We start from the raw sequence: 16,194 nt of genomic DNA on the forward strand, positions 1-16,194 counted from the left end.
TATAAAGCACATCCATACATTCCCCGCCTCAATCATTCTCAAAGCATTTGCTCTCCACCTAAGCCCTTTGCATCAGGTCCTCCCTTTTTCCCCCCTCCCTCCCCGCTCCCCCCTCCTTCACGTGCCCTTTGTAATTTATACATCGTTATTTTGTCATATCTTGCTCTATCCGGAGTCTCCCTTCCCCCCTTCTCTGTCGTCCCTCTCCCAGGGAGGAGGTCACATGTGGATCCCTGTAATCAGTTCCCCCTTTCCAGCCCACTCACCCTACACTCTCCCAGCATCGCCCCTCACACCCTTGGTCCTGAAGGTATCATCCACCCTGGATTCCCTGTGCCTCCAGCCCTCATATGTACCAGTGTACAACCTCTGCCCTATCCAGCCCTGCAAGGTAGAATTCGGATCATGGTAGTTGGGGGGAGGAAGCATCCAGGATCTGGGGGAAAGCTGTGCTCTTCATCGGTACTACCTTGCACCCTGACTGACCCATCTCCTCTCCTAAACCCCTCCATCAGGGGATCTCCAGTGGCCGACACTTGGGCCCTGGGTCTCCACTCTGCACCTCCCCCTCCATTCAATGTGGTATATATACACACACACACACACACACACACATATTCTTTTTTTTTTTTGCATGATGCCTTATACCTGGTCCCCTTGGCACCTCGTGATCGCACTGGCTGGTGTGCTTCTTCCATGTGGGCTTTTTTGCTTCTGAGCTAGATGGCCGCTTGTTTATCTTCAAGCCTTTAAGACCCCAGACACTATCTCTTTTGATAGCCGGGCACCATCAGCTTTCTTCGCCGCATTTGCTTATGCACCCATTTGTCTTCAGCGATCCTATCATGGAGGTGTGCAGCCAATGACATGATTTTTTTGTTCTTTGATGCCTGATAACTGATCCCTTTGGGATCACTCGCTCACTGGGTCTTTTTAGGAATAGTTTTTTTTGTCTTTATTGAAAGAAAGATCATTTTATCGGAGGCTCTTATAACAATCCACGCATCAGTTGTATCAAGCATACTTGTACATATGTTGCCATCATTATTTTCTAAACATTTACTTTATTTTTGAGCCCTAGGTATCAGCTCCTCTTTTTTCCCTCCCTCCCTAAGAAAAGTTTTAAGAAAATTGAAAACTGCTTTGGAGAGAAAAAGGTCTGGAAAGTTGTACTAGGGAATTTTTTCCCCCTCTATGACAGTGCAGTTCCTTGAGGATAGTAAAGGCTGTCCTAGGAGACTGTCATTGGGAAGCCTTACCCCAACCACCCTAGCCCTGATCTTGCTCTTTCAGACTTCTTTTTGTTTCTCAAACTCAGAGCATTGGAAAGGAACATGATTTGAATCCCTCAAGGATGCCAAAACTGCCATTTTGGTGTGGTGTAAATTGAAGAGCATCGAATTCTTAGGGGAAGGGTTAAAAATAAACTCACTGCCTTCGAGTTGATACTGACTTATAGTGACCCTATAGGACAGGGTAGAACTGCTCTTGTTGACTTTCCGAGAGTGTAACTCGTACAGGAGTAAAAAGCCCCGTCTTCTCCCGAGAAGCAGCTGGTGTGTTTGAACTGCTGACCTTGCAGTTAGCAGCCCAATGCGTAAGCACTACACCACCGGGGCTCATAGAGAGATGGACACACTTCAAGTTTAAAAGTACAGAGACCTAAGTGGAGGATATACTGAGCAATAGTAGCTGTACATGTTGAAATTTTTGTTTAGTGAAGATTTCTATGATCTTATAGCAATACTTTTTTACATACCTTGGTATTTTTACTGGGTATTTATATATTTTTAAGAGCTTCAGTGACTTTTTAAAGGAGCCTTGGTGGTGCTGTGTGTTAGTTATTGGACTGCTAATTTCGAGGTTGATGGTTCAAACCTACAAGCCATTCCTTGGGATAAAGATGAGGCTATCTTCTGTGCAGATTGACAGTCTCAGAAACCACATGTAGGGTCACTGAGAGTCATTGTGGGTTTGGATGAAGTGACTTATGAAATTGTTTTTTATCTAGCCACTTAGTGTCTACTTTATCGAGCTTTTAGTATAGTGATCACCACGCATCTCTTTACTGTTGTTCTTTACATGCCGTTCATGTCTAGGCGTATCGAGAGATGCATGCGGTGACAGACATGTTGATCACCTGTAGTATTGCTGTACAGAAAGTACTTTGGGTAAAGTCATTAGCTTGTGTTAAGACAACATAATCTAAGGGTCTTAAGAGATCATTTCTACTTGTGTTATATGGTGTCTTTGTGAAAATCCAAGGGAGGAATTTCTGCTTCCAGTATCAAGAAAGTCAGGTGGAGTGTTTGTTTTTAGCGGCCTGCACATTTATTAATTTGTTATTTAGACTAACTGTATTTTAACTGTTCCAGAGGTTAGAGCCACGTTTGTAATTTCCTTTAGTAAATGTAAAGACTTACTGGCATGCACTGTATGTCGTGACCTTACAACTAGTGATCTCTTTTCACTCAGCTTCTTTTTAATGTAATTTATCTTGCAGTATACAATACACTGTCACTTTAAGTAACTTTTATGTGGCCATTTTCTCTTTAGCTTATTTGGTTAACATCTTTTAAGAGTAGCTAGTAATCTCTGAAGGGTGTGAAGTTTCCTGACTGCCTCTCAGGTAATTTCCATAAATATTTAGTGACTGCGTTCATAAGTGAGCCATTACTCTGGGTACTGCCCATGCAAAAGCAAGAGAGGTTGGTCCTTCTTCAAAGACACTCCTCGTCTAGTAGGAAAAAAATGGATATGTAGATAATTACTTGAAAGAATGTATTACAAGTAAAATAATGGAAATATGTACAGAGGGGGTTCAAGGTAAAAAAAAAGCTTAACTCAAGTTAACAGGGAACACTTTAGAAAGGTGACTTGTGTTTTTAAATTTAAAGGCTGAAAGAATATATTTTGGTAGCTGCGGGGCAGTATGTATACTTTTCTCACAGAAGGAAGAGCCTGGATAAAAACCACAGAGTGGTAGGAAACTCCAAATAGCGGTTGCTTTGGAAATTCCTAGCCAACAGTCTATCATTAGCAACTTAGGCCATGGTACAGACATCTACATTGAAGCTGTGTCTAATCAGTCAGTTGGAACAGAAGATTCATCACAAAGTAGATACTTCTGGACTTTTGATTTGGCTCAAGCTTAGAAGTAAGTCCTTCAAATATTTCTTCTCTGCTTTATTTTATGCATGAGCAAAGGTTGACTCATCCTAAAGTCATGTCTTCCATCATTTCAGGAAGCTTTCTGAGCCAAGCCCAGCTTTGCTTAGGAGTAAGTTATGCTTTGTGTTATAACCATTGGCAGTAAGTCATCTCCTTGTCCTTCATGCACACAGTGGGCCTGCACCACTGAAGCATGTGGAAAGAGATGTCTGGATAATACCCTCCTTCTGGTTTGCATTTTTGGGTTATTTTTCTTTCATGGTAAAGATGCTAAAATGTTATTTTCTCTAATGAGATATTGAGCTGACTTGGTGCCACAAATCTCTGAGATGCTCAATTCTAATTTATAAAGCAAACTTTGTTAAGTCAGTTGACATTTGCCCTGAGGAGTTTCTTTGGCAGGTTTTCTTTGTACACATCCGGCTCAATCTCTAAAACAGTATTAGTCTTAAAATACTCACAAAGGACATATGTCACAGGGTTGGGTAGGCACTAATGGATTCCCTGGAGAAGCTGTCACCTCTGGTGCAAGACTAGCAGTCAGATCTTAATCCCTGCGTTTGTTAATCTCGTGTGTGCGTATGTGTAGAAACTGGAATACGGTCTGCACCATCAGCACATCAGATATTTGATATTGCTGTGCTACTTCATCCAGCGAGAACCCCAGGCTTTTGCCACGCTTCATTTCTACTCCCTCAGGTGGCCAGGGCATAAAAAGGACTATAAAATAGACCTTTTCTGAACCCTCAGAGAGGTAGTAATTTCACATTTTCACAGGTTGCTGGAGGATCACAGATTGATCCGGGCAGAAGGATTGGCTTTGACTGGTGTCACTTCTCTTCTTCTCTTCCCTTTTAACTCAAGTTTTTCTTATCGAAGGGGGGCTTCAAAAATTTTGTGGAAAATTTTCATGATTTTTTTTTTCATTTAATTTTCCCACACTTGCTGAAGCCCCCTCATATGTTTACTTGTGATAGTGACAGGGATTGATTGCTGTCAATTTGTTTCCGATTCCTAACAACCCTGTGTACAATAGGACAAAGCACTGCTCAGTTCCGTGCCATCCTCACAGTTGAGCCCATAGAATGCTGTAAATAAGTTAAGAAGATGGAGTAATGCTCAGTTTGCCCCTGTTGCTGTTACGCTCGGTGTTAAAGATTGGTCTTCATTGAGAACAGTTAAGAAGCATGGAGGAACTTGGTAGATTAAGAATCGGAGCAAAGATAAGTGATTCAGTGGTGCTTGCTGTGCCTTTTGAAAAAGGTAGTGTGAGTCTGGGAACTAGCACCAAAAAGGGGTCTACTGACAAAGAACTAGATGGAAGCAGGTCTTGCCTCAAGTCACAGTGAAACATGACCCTCTCACCAGAAGTGCTGTGGTTTTCGGTCTTACACTGCAACTCTGGCTGTTGTGGGGAAAAGTGACAGTATGACCTGCCCACTCCTAGAGATGCTGAGGTCGGCATGGGTATGGCATCCCGTACCCATGCACTGCACTGGCAGGGTAATAGCCTTGCCTTCGGCATGAAGGCAAAATACCAGTTGTACCAGGTCATGTTGCCTTTGTACAACCCATTTTTATATTAGTAACCATCGCCTTCTCTTTCTGCTGCGAGCTGCCAGTGAGGTAGAGTTGCCTCCGTTGATAAAGAACAGATACAGAAGTTCACTTCCAAACCTGAACAACCATTTTTAACTTGAAACACTTTTCCTAGGAGTTGATGCACCAGAATCCTTCCCTTATTTGGTGCCTTCCTTAAACCTGCAACTTGTGCGAAGTTGTCTGAGCTCCCTGTGCTGGTTACTTGCTTTTTTGGTGCCCAAAGTACAGTGGTTTATGAAGTCTCTGTGATCACATCTGTCTTAAATCGAAACTTTATTCTCGTTTGGGTTCTTAGTTCTTGTTCCTCCCTTTCCTGAGAGATCCAGGGATTTTTCCATAAGTAGGTGGGTAGGCAGAAAGGTATGTTTTCAGGTAATTTTTCTGGACTGTGAACAATCAATCCCTTGATAATAGTGTGAATGTACATACCTTCTTTGCCTCTTGGAGAACTTGTGCCTTATTAATCAGACAGATTCCAGATTTATTGGGGATATTGTCAGGATTTTCATTTCTGGGTTTTGTTTTTTTTCCCTTCTGTTTTGTTGTTATTTTATGTCCATCAAAAACAAGCTTGTTGTGTTCCCTTTTTCTCACACCCTTTTCTCTCTTCTTGCTGCTTCCACTGACCTGCACGGTAGGATTTGAAAGTACCCACTCCTCCTCTCAGGCTACAGGACTTCTCATTTGGTTTTGCTGATTTGTCTCTCAGTGAATGGTACCTAGAACCACTGATACCCATCACTGTTTTTGCTTGGGGTTTGCTTTAGCTTTAGCTCTTTATAAATAGCCCAGGGTCTATTTTCTTTGTTCTGCTGAACATGTTGTCTTTTTCAAAGGTGAAAGATTAAGAGCTCAGACTATAAGCCAGTCTACCCTGGGTTCAAGTTCTGGCTTTACCCCTTACTAGCTGGTAATAATGGCTTTGGTTCAGTCAAACTACTCCCTCTTTTTGTGACATAGAAATAAAAATAGCATTATTAATAACCTATTGCTGTTTTATCCAACTGAAATTACAACTCAATGACCTTGTAGGACAGAGTAGAACTGTCCCATGCTGGGCTTCCAAAGCTAGAAGTCTTACAGAAGCAGACTGCTACATCTTTTCTGCAGAGTGACTAGTGATTTAGAACCACCGACTTTTCAGTTAACAATCAGGTGGTTAGCCATCGCACTACCAGTGCTACTATAGTATTAATATTGTAGTAGTAGTAGTGCTGTGATTGCCAACACAGGATGGTTGGAAGGATAAATTAATAGGTGTAAAGTGTTTAGAATGGGGCCTTATCCATTGATGGTGCCAGACAAATACACGTTTTTTTTGTTTTTTTCTTTTTAAGTACAAGTTTTGACCATTGTTGTGCTTATGATTATTATTTTGGGTTAGTATGACAGCTGGAAAAACTTGAGCCTCTGATGTTTGAATTACGTCTAATAAAGTACAGACCGACTCTAAATCCATTCTGTTCTTAATTGGAAATCTGTCCTCAAGCTTCTGAAAGGACCAATTCAATATTTATGATCAGGTGCCTTCTGTGTAGATTATACAGCTAATCAAAATAGGAGAATACTAGATCCAAAAACCCGAATTCACTGCCATCAAATTGATATTGACTCATAGTGACCCCATGACCCTATAGGACAAGGTAGAACTGTCCCCATTAATTTTCAAGACTGTAATTCTGTATGGGAATAGAAAGCCCTATCTATCTCCCATGGCACAGCTGGTGGTTTCAAACTGCTGACCTTGCAGTTAGCAGCCCAACGTGTAACCACAATGCTACCAGGACTCCTAGTAAGCAAGACTGCTCCAGATGAGGAAGAGGCTTTGTAGATTTGTGAGCAATGTGCAGACTGAGTCAACATTTTGCTGATAATCAAGAGTAGATTGCATGTACCTATATATGAATACATCAAGCACCTATGTACCAGATCAGTTCTTCCAATTCAGTGCTTTCATTGGCTGAGCTCTGTGTGTTTCAGAATGAGTCTTTTGCAAGCCAGAAATTGTAAAAATGTATGGGTATTGTAGTCTCTGGAACCAACTGTCATCCATTCATCTTCCCAAACACATCTACCACTTTCTGATAGCTACTCTGCCCTGGATTATAAAATGAGTTCTTTTATTAAATAAGATTGCACTCAAGACTTTTGCCAACGAGCTTGGTAGCCACTAGCTATGTGTGAGTACTTATATGAAATGGAATGTAGTTTCTCAGTCATATTAGCTGATTTTGGAGTACTCAGTAGCCACATGTGACTAGTGGCTACTGTATTGGACAGTGGAGATAAGCAGCAGTCCCATCGTTGTGGAAAATTGTGTTGGTACAGGTGGTCTAAAGACAAACGTCTATGTATTTAAGGTATATGGTGATACCCAATATAATAGAAGTATATGACGTGTTCCTTGAGTCTGAAGGATAAAATAATCAGGTTCAACCGAGAGGTAGAGGGCTAAAGAAGGTTTGAGCAAAGAAAGTGAGACTGTATTGAAAAAGAAATGAATACATGAGATAGCGTTCTGGGTAGAAAGAGGAAACAGCAGTGTGAAGAAAATAGTGAACTTAGAACCCCACTAGTAATTCTTTATTATAAAGAGAGGTGGTTTTAGCCAGGGTGGGGCTGGAGGTGCCAGAACCAGACTAGAAAAGCTATTTGTTCACTAGATATTTATTGGTCACCATCTTTTTTGTAGTGATTCTGGGATGACTGCTAGGCATTGTCCTTGCTCTCATGGAAAATGTGTGTAACACACACATACACACACACAGTGGGACTTCAAGAAGTTCATGAGAAAAGTACATTAAAAACCTATTTAAAAAAACAAAAACCTATTTAATCACTATTTACTTATTAAATATGTATTAAGTGCCAAGCATCATGCTAGGCTGTTGATGAATATTATTTAGAGGGAATACAATAGAAATACTGGTTTTGGGCTACTGCTGGTCACTGTTAATCGAATGACCTGGAATTAGAACCATTTGGACTTGGTGCAAAGATCATGATTGAAATGTGGTAGTGGTTATTTCCTTAATTACCTTTCCCTTCTTCTTTGCCATAGAGGGTGATTGCGAAAGCCTCTTTACTGGTAACCTGGCCTCTACATATTCCCCCTGTCCCCAACGGAAAAAAAAAAAAGAAGGAAAAATTCTAAATATTAACTTGAATGACCTTTAAAAATGCAAGTTTGTCTATGTCTCTTCCCTGCTCATAACTTTGAAGGGCTATGATTAAGATCAAACTCTTTAAGAAGGACCTCTGTGACTTGTCCCTGACTATGTCCCCTGCCTCCCTCCCTCCTTCAGAATCACTCGTCTAGCCATGCCATTGCCCATGCTGTACCCTGCTTACGATTTTTTTCAAGGCCCAATTCCCTCCCTTCTCCAAAACTATCCTTGTTAATTGACTCAGCCTTCATGTTTTCTGATGCTCCTGTTGTATCTTTCCACGGCAGCCTGTACTTACCGAGTTGTGGCACTTGATCATTGTTTGTGTCACCCACAGAGTAGTGATTATTTCTGTCTTGTTCACTACTCCTGCAGTGAAGGTACCCAAGGAGGTGTTTCTTGAATGAGTGAATGGATGGGAGGCAAAATGTGACAAAGGACTTCCCCATCCTTTTCGCAGTCTGCTGACCCATTTGTATGTGTCTCAGTTTGTGTCTTTGGAGAACTACTTTTGGTTGCTTACTGATCACAAAGTGGGAGTTTGGGCCATTTCCACCTTTCTCTCACTGTTGTGCAGTATATACATAGGGTGTCCCAACTAACCCCTATTGTTTAGGTAGATGGGCATGAGAGTTCCCAGGCACTGAGACAGATGAGTCAGAAAGAAGAGTCATTCAGAAAGTAACCCAGTCAGAGCAACTGTTGCCCTTTGGCTGAACTTTCTCTCTCTGTATACCTTGAAACTGAACTGGTGGCACTTCAGAGCTATGAGGGGGAACCCCAGAAAAACCTGGAATTGTTTCCAAAGCTATATATGGATTTAGTTTTTTTTTTTTTTTTTTTTTACAAAACAACCTTATCACCTTCAAAGCACTCTCCATTGTACTTACTACATTTGTCAAATCTGCGATTCTATTCTTGGAAAAAAATTTCAAACTCATCTGTTTGGATGGCTGACAGCACTTCACCTCTTCTATGTCATCAAATAGTTTCCTTTCATGTTCCTATGCATTATTGGAAGCAAGAAGTCGGAAGGAGTGGTGAGGTCAGGTTAGTAAGGTGGGTGGGGGCAAGAGAGGCATGCTATTTTTTGCCTAAAATGGGTGCACTGAGATGACTGCGTGACCAGGTGCATTGTCATGGTGTCAAAAACCAGTCCCCTGGCTGCCACAAATCAAGTCTTTTTTTGTTGCACACTGTTACGCAGTCTTTTCAGAACCTTGATTAACAGTCTGACCTGGTGGATCAAACTCCAAATGTGACTCACCATTTTTGTCTGACATTTTCATGTTTGGCAAGTTGATGGATGTCCAGAATGAGATTTGTCATCAATTGACATTTCACCTTTTTGTTGACATGAGCAAACCACTCGAACACTGGAGTTTTTCCCTATGGTGCTGTCCTTGTAAGTTGTGTTCAACATTACAACAGTTTCTGTGGCATTCTCCCCAGCAGGAAAGAAAATTTCACAGCTGCACGCTGTTCTCTTTAATCAACCATCACAAAAAATGAGGTTCAAGTGAAACTGCTTTTCTGAAAAAAATTAACCAACCAGAGAGAACCTTCCGAGGCAACACCACTTGGTGCACTACTAACTCAGAGTGAGTTGAGAGATGCTCGCCTAGCAGGAAAAATGTGTACTACAAAAGCTCTGCTCTGCCCAGCACAATTCCAGTTTGCTTGTTTGTTTGGGGTGGCGATACCCCCTCAGACATGCTATGGATTACCAGGCCTCCTCAGCACAGGAGCACCCAAATCTGGCACTTTGACTTGATGAGAGGAGTATTTTAGAAATATCAAGGAGCCTCCTGGTTTAAGTGAAATCTTCATTGGGCTTGGATGTGTCCTATTTTTCCATCACACAGCCTAATGGTTCTTGAGGTGAAAACCCAAGGAACCAGTTTGTATTTCTCTGTAGTCTCTGAGACTTTTGAATATAAAACTTTGGGAGCAGCCATTGACACTTGGCATTAGTGTGGTTTTTGTGCCAGAAACACATACAGGCCAGAAAGGTAGTTTTTTTTTTTTTGTTTAGAATCATAGAACCACGTGACTTTTAGCCTTGCCACGACACCGTAGGTGGGTGATTCTCTTGAGATGCGGTAGTGGTGGCTATCAGAGTGCCATGGGGATGTTCTTTTAAGCGGCTCTGCCCTTCACCTCTTTCGTGAGTGACAGCTGTGGCTGTCGCCAGTACATGTGTGTGGTTAAAAGTATTTTTCAAGTAGAAAATTTTTTGAGGCCTCAATACTATGAAGATTTAGTTGAGAGATTTGGCAAACATTTTTCTGGAAAGGGCCAAAATAGTACTTATTTTAGACTTTTGGGCAAGCCTTCCATCACTGCTGCAGCTACTCTGCCATCGTAGTGGGTAAACAGCCATAAACACGGTGTAAGCAAGTAAATGTGACAGTGTTTCAATAAAATTTTACTTACAGACACTTAAATTTGAATTTCATATAAGTTTTACATTAAGATCTTCCAGACAGATATATCAGAGAATGTTAATCTTACATGATAGGAACGTTTACTTTGATTTCATTTTTCAGTCATTAAAAGAGGTAAAAACCATTCTTAGATTACAAAAACCGGTAACAGGCTAGATTTGACCCATGGATTTGTTTACCCTTGATCTACTCCATAGTTCTCAAATTTGACTTTATTTCAGAATTGTCTGTGAGAAAAGCTACTTCACCCGCTGTGCTTACTCCCTAAAGAGTGATTCTGTAGGTCTAAAGAACCTAGTTCGGTTGTTTTTAAAGCTTTAGCTGACACACTCAGGGTATGAAATCACCTAGACTAAGCTCACTCAGCCCTCTTGTTTTATAGTTAAAGAGACAGTTCTGGAAAGTTGCTGCAACTTGCCTACAGTTATCTATCAAACAAACAAACGTGATGATCAAAATTTGAACCCAGAATTTTTTGATTTTTTTTTTTTCAGAATCAGTGCTCTGTTTACATGCTCTTCTGTCTTATTCCTTCTCCCCAATTAAAGAAAAAGAAACAGTAAATGTAGAATAATCACATCCACATAGTTCAGCTGTTCTCAACCTGTGGGTTGAGACCCCTTTGGGGTTCGAATGACCCGTTCACAGAGGTTGCCTGATTCATAACAATAGCAAAATTACAGTTATGAAGTAGCAACGAAAATAATTTTATGGTTGGGGGGGGTTTCACCACAACATGAGCAACTGCATTAAAGGGTCGCAGCATCAGGAAGGTTGAGAACTGCTGAGAGTTCTTTCTTTTCGTTTCTGTTTAAATCATTTTATTGGGGCTCTTACAACATTTCATACATCAATTATATCAAGCATATTTACACTTAATGTTGCCTTCATTGTTTTCTAAACATTTACTTTCTATTTGAGCCCTTGGTATCAGCTCTTCTTCTTTTTTTAAAATCATTTTATTGGGGCTCATATAACTCTTATCACAATCCATCCATACATCCATCTTATCAAGCACATTTTTACTTTTGTTACCCGCATCTTTCTCAAGGCATTTGCTTTCTACTTGAGCCCTTGGTATCAGTTCCTCATTTTTTTCCTCTCCTTCCCCTCCCTCATGAACCCATGATAATTTATAAATTATTATTGTTTTGTCATGTCTTTCACTGTCTGACATCTCCCTTCACCTACTTTTCTGTTGTCCATTCCCCAGGGAGGGGGTTATATATAGATCCTTATAATCGGTTCCCCCTTTCCATCCCACCTTCCCTCCATTCTCCCGGTATTGCCACTCTTTCTATTGGTCCTGAGGGGTTCATCTATTCTGGTTTCCCTGTGTTTCCAGTTCCTATCTGTACCAGTATACATCCTCTGGTCTAGCAAGATTTGTAAGGTAGAATTGGGATCATGATAGTGGGGGGCAGGAGGAAGGAAGGAAGGAAGCATTAAAGAACTACAAGAAAGTTGTATGTTTCATCAATAGCCGGGCTCCATCAGCTTTCTTAATCACATTTGCTTATGTACCCGCTTTGTCTTCAGTGATTGTGTTGGGAAGATGAGCATCATGGAATGCCAGTTTAATAGAACAGAGTGTTCTTGCATTGAGGGAGTACTTGAGTGGAGGTCTAATGTCCATCTTGTATCTTAATGCACATAGATCTATTTCCCCATCATCATTTATAAATATATTTACATATGTACATACCTGTATTTAGACCTCTATAAATGCCCTTTGCCTCCTTGTTCCTTCCTCTATTTCCTTTTACTTTCCTTATAACTCTTATAACATTTCATACATTAGTTGTTTCAAGCATATTTGTACATATGTTGCCATCATCACTTTCTAAACACTTACTTTCTACTTGAGCCCTTGGTATCAGCTCCCTTTTTTTCCCCTAACCCCCCTCCCACCCTCATGAACAAGAAGCATTTTTAATTTTTGGTAACCATATGTATGCAGATGAGGATGTTTTGGAAACAGCCTTACAATTTGATGAGTAATATTTTTCCACTTGAACAAAATTACCTCTGGATTGCTAAGGATCAAAAAGTTGCAGAAGTGGAGACCAGTGGTTGATGCTGTGTTAGAGAGGGGAGAAGCTCAGATTGCCGCTTTCCTGATAGAGCTTCAAATCAGCTATGAGCTCTTGAAAGGTTTTACCTCAGTGCCATCTGGCTTTATATTGTTATAACTGACTATTGCTTATACTCTTTTTGATCTCTGTGTGTCACAAAGCTCCCTCTATGTAACAAGCCCAATCTCTAGGATGCAAACCAAGTGTTTATAGCACCTTACTAACATATAGGAAGATCAGGAATAGAAAGAAAAATTAGAACTTCAGGAGATTAATTTAGCTGCCTGAGATCTCCCAGGAGGTGAATGAATGGCAAAGGTGGAATTTACACATTTTTTTTCACCACATTCCTTTGTTAGTAGACCTGGAAACCAGTATTCTAGCTGGCTTTCCTATGCACACCAGTGTAACTATTGGTAATTTATTCTGCCACATCTTTCCTGTCAGTTCAAGGAATTTAGTGTCCCTGGCCCTAACTCATCCTCACTGTAAAGACTGCTTATCTTCAGTAAAGTATCCGCTTTTTAACTAGACAACCCTAATGCCTAATCTAGTAGTGCCCATTAAGTGGAATTTACTTCTGGCCAAATGAAAGGCTGAACCTCTTTTGCAGACTTTGCTGCTGAAGTTATTAGCAAGGTTCCATATGCAAGAGACAGTGCTGCCATCATGATTGGCGGTGCTTTGCCAGGGGATATATCGACCAGGGGTGCTTTTCCTCTTGGGGAAAAATATCCAGTGGTGCTGAACTCTTCTTTCACGCTCTTAGCAACTTCCTGAGATCCAGATTCGTGACCCCTCCTGCAGGCGGCAGGACCCTGAGCACATTGCTGGCAGCAAACCAGAGAAAATGACAACGGGCTTTGGTCTTTAGAATGTCTCCACGTTTGGGGAGTCAGTTTTTTTTTCCTCCTTTGTTTTGCTCAGAAACACCAGGCCCACTGAGTTTAGATAGAAGTAGATATTCTAGAACCTTGAGCAGAAATGGTTTCTTGGTAGCTCAGGCTAAAGGTAGCTGGCAACAGTGCCTTTTTGATGTTCCTGATGTTTATTTATTTATTGTATTAGTAACCAACTTTTAAAAGCAAGAGGCATTTACCTAAAACACCAGATACCAGTTCCCAGCTTTGCTTCTTTTTTAAAAAGGAAAGAAATAAGACTGGACCCAGTGTAGCACTTTTCATCAGAACTGTAGTGAAGTAGCCCTTGGTTGCTAGCAGTGCCCACCAGCCTGTTTCACATCTTGCTCCTGGAGACATGTGAAATACTCAGCTCCAGACTTAGAATTTGAAATTTTGTTTTCACACCTGGAGAAGTACAATTCAATGAGCTTGCTAGCCCTGGATTATCTTACCACTGCTTACAGAAGAAGAGTCTTGCTTTCTTCTATTCTAGCTGATAAATAAGGTCAGAGAGCTGCAGGCATCTTCTTGCAGGTTATCAATCCGTTTTGGTTCATGGCTTCAGTCCCTGCACACAGTGACTACTGCCAGCAGAGGGCACTATCTGCTCACCGAGCCTTCTGTCATCTTGGCTCAACTGAGCGGCAGCTGTTGGGCATGTGCCTTGGATCTGTGTGAGAGTTTGGGCATGTTCATTTGGTTCCCATCCCTAGTGCCCACCCCTTAGACCCTGGCCAGGTTATTGTGTCACTAGGGACTCTGTTCAGTAACAGGAAACTGGGGAAAGTTTAATTGTTTTCTCTTTTCTCTTTTTCCCATGCAGCTGAACAAAAGGTTCATCCTCAGTTTTCTCCATGCCCATGGGAAGCTGTTTACCCGGATTGGGTAAGTGTGCAGGATGTTTATTTTATTTTCCTACATTACAAGTCATTTTGGAATTTCATATTGTTAGCAACTAGACTATGTTTGTAACTGAGGGCACAGGGTGTGAGTCCTTGCAGGCCTCCACCTTCTCTTCCCTCATTCTCTTCTACTGGGCTCGTGAAGTGTGGGGACATTACTGTCTTTCTGCCTTCCACTAACCTTACTGAAGCCCCTTTAAAGCCCAGTCTTTTCCTCATTCCCACCCAGAGGTTTTCCGTGTTTCTTTTCTCTGTTTCTGCTTTAGCGATCAAGACAGGCATGCTAAATCACTGGGTGCTGTTGTCAGGGTTCTCTGCTTTTCATTCAAAGAAACAAGTAGGATTTCTTTCTTCCAAGTCCTTCCTGCCCCATTCTGTGCTCAGCTTCCTGCACCATCATTGCAGATCTCGGCAAATACCATGACAGTTGTGTGAGTGTGTGTGTGTGTGTGTGTGTGTGTGTGTGTGTGTGTGTGAGAGAGAGAGAGAGAGAGAGAGAGAGAGAGAGAGAGAGAGAGAGAGAGAGAGTCAGTCAATCAATCTCAGGGGAGTTCATCTGGGTAAGCCCCTGACACTCACCCCCTAGGAAAGAGATGGTATTTTGAGTAGTCATTTGATAGATCAATGTTTCTTATCATGCAAAACTAGTGACCCTAATGCATGATTTAAAATCTCCAAACCCAAGCAGATACATGCTGAGCTCATCTTCAGCATAGAATTCTCCAGAGTACAGAGCAGAGACAGAAGGAGAGTAGAGCGAGGGGTAGGGGGCAGTGTTCTCAGACAGCTCTTCCACTGAATTTCAGTCTTTTCTGAGTTAGAGGTTTTATGGGGAGCTACCCATTGAGGTGATTTGTTTTGAACTATAAACCCACCCATTAGTGTCACACTTTCCCTTTCCCTTTCTGTCATAGCCTTATTTATCTGTGATGCTCTTTAGGTTTCCTTAGTGGGAGTAGAGCTTTGTCCATGTCCACATAGTTTTGTATTTACCTTTTTGGAGATGCTGGAAGGCTTTGCCCTGCCTGAAGAAACACTGCTTCGTGTAAACTAGAAAGGGTGCAAGTTTTTCCATACTCATTTATATGTTTGGCTTCAGCCTAAGCATGGATGCTAGTGAGGACCACCCCAAGGATGATTTTGACTTTGAGATGACTTGGGGACATTGGAGCAGTGCCAGTCCAATAGGATGAGCCTCTCTCAGGAGAAGTAAGGTGAAGGAAAGTAACTGGGGTGCATTGTTGCTTCCCTCTCACCTCATGGAAGCTCCAGTCTAGCAGGTGTTAAAGCCTGGCACAATAGTGGGTGCTCAGTCAACACAAAGGGGCTTCAAAAGAGTGTGCGGAAAAATTTACTATCTTCCAATGCCATTTTTTCACACACTTTGTGAACCTCCCTCACATTTGCTGTGTGAATGAGTGAATCATTATAGTAAGTGGAGAGATTGTTTGAGATGGGAGAGAAGGATCTAATATTCTAGTAAAGTGTCGAAGACCCCAAGCCAGTCATTAGTGAGTAATGTAAGGCTGCACTTACAAGGTGGGTAACATGATGTCATCTGAGAAAGCAACACATCACAGCGGGAAATTGCTGTTGTGCTACACTTGAAATAGAAGTACTATTGCATATCTGTTTTCTTTTTAGTTCTCTTTCTCCCTCCCCCCCCCATATTTATTTCCCTTATTACCTTTTTACTCAATATTTCCTCTTGGTCTTTTCCCATGCTGGTTCTTTAACTTTTTCTGTAACATGTTACTGTAAGTCAGAGTTTCTCAACCTTCAATGCTGATGAGATTTTGTTGTGGGGGTGAGTTGAACTGTCCTTTGCACTGTTAAATGTTTAGCAGCATCTGCCTCTAGATGCCAATGGGGAATGCTATCCGTACCAGTGCCTCAACCACCAAGTCTTAACAGTTACCAATCTCCAA

At 41.5% G+C, this 16,194-nt stretch overlaps 1 protein-coding gene across 2 annotated transcripts in view; it reads left to right on the forward strand.

Moving 5' to 3' along the window:
- SMG6 (SMG6 nonsense mediated mRNA decay factor) overlaps positions 1–16,194 on the forward strand; it is a 270,067-nt gene that overhangs the window by 46,443 nt on the left and 207,430 nt on the right. For both annotated transcript variants that reach the window (XM_075561194.1, XM_075561192.1), the window contains exon 9: positions 14,188–14,249. In XM_075561194.1, coding sequence (XP_075417309.1) covers positions 14,188–14,249 — 62 coding nt within the window. The remainder of the gene's footprint in view (positions 1–14,187; positions 14,250–16,194) is intronic.

The sequence above is a fragment of the Tenrec ecaudatus genome, chromosome 10, assembly GCF_050624435.1.
Source record: "Tenrec ecaudatus isolate mTenEca1 chromosome 10, mTenEca1.hap1, whole genome shotgun sequence".
In the NCBI taxonomy this organism is placed as follows: domain Eukaryota; kingdom Metazoa; phylum Chordata; class Mammalia; order Afrosoricida; family Tenrecidae; genus Tenrec; species Tenrec ecaudatus.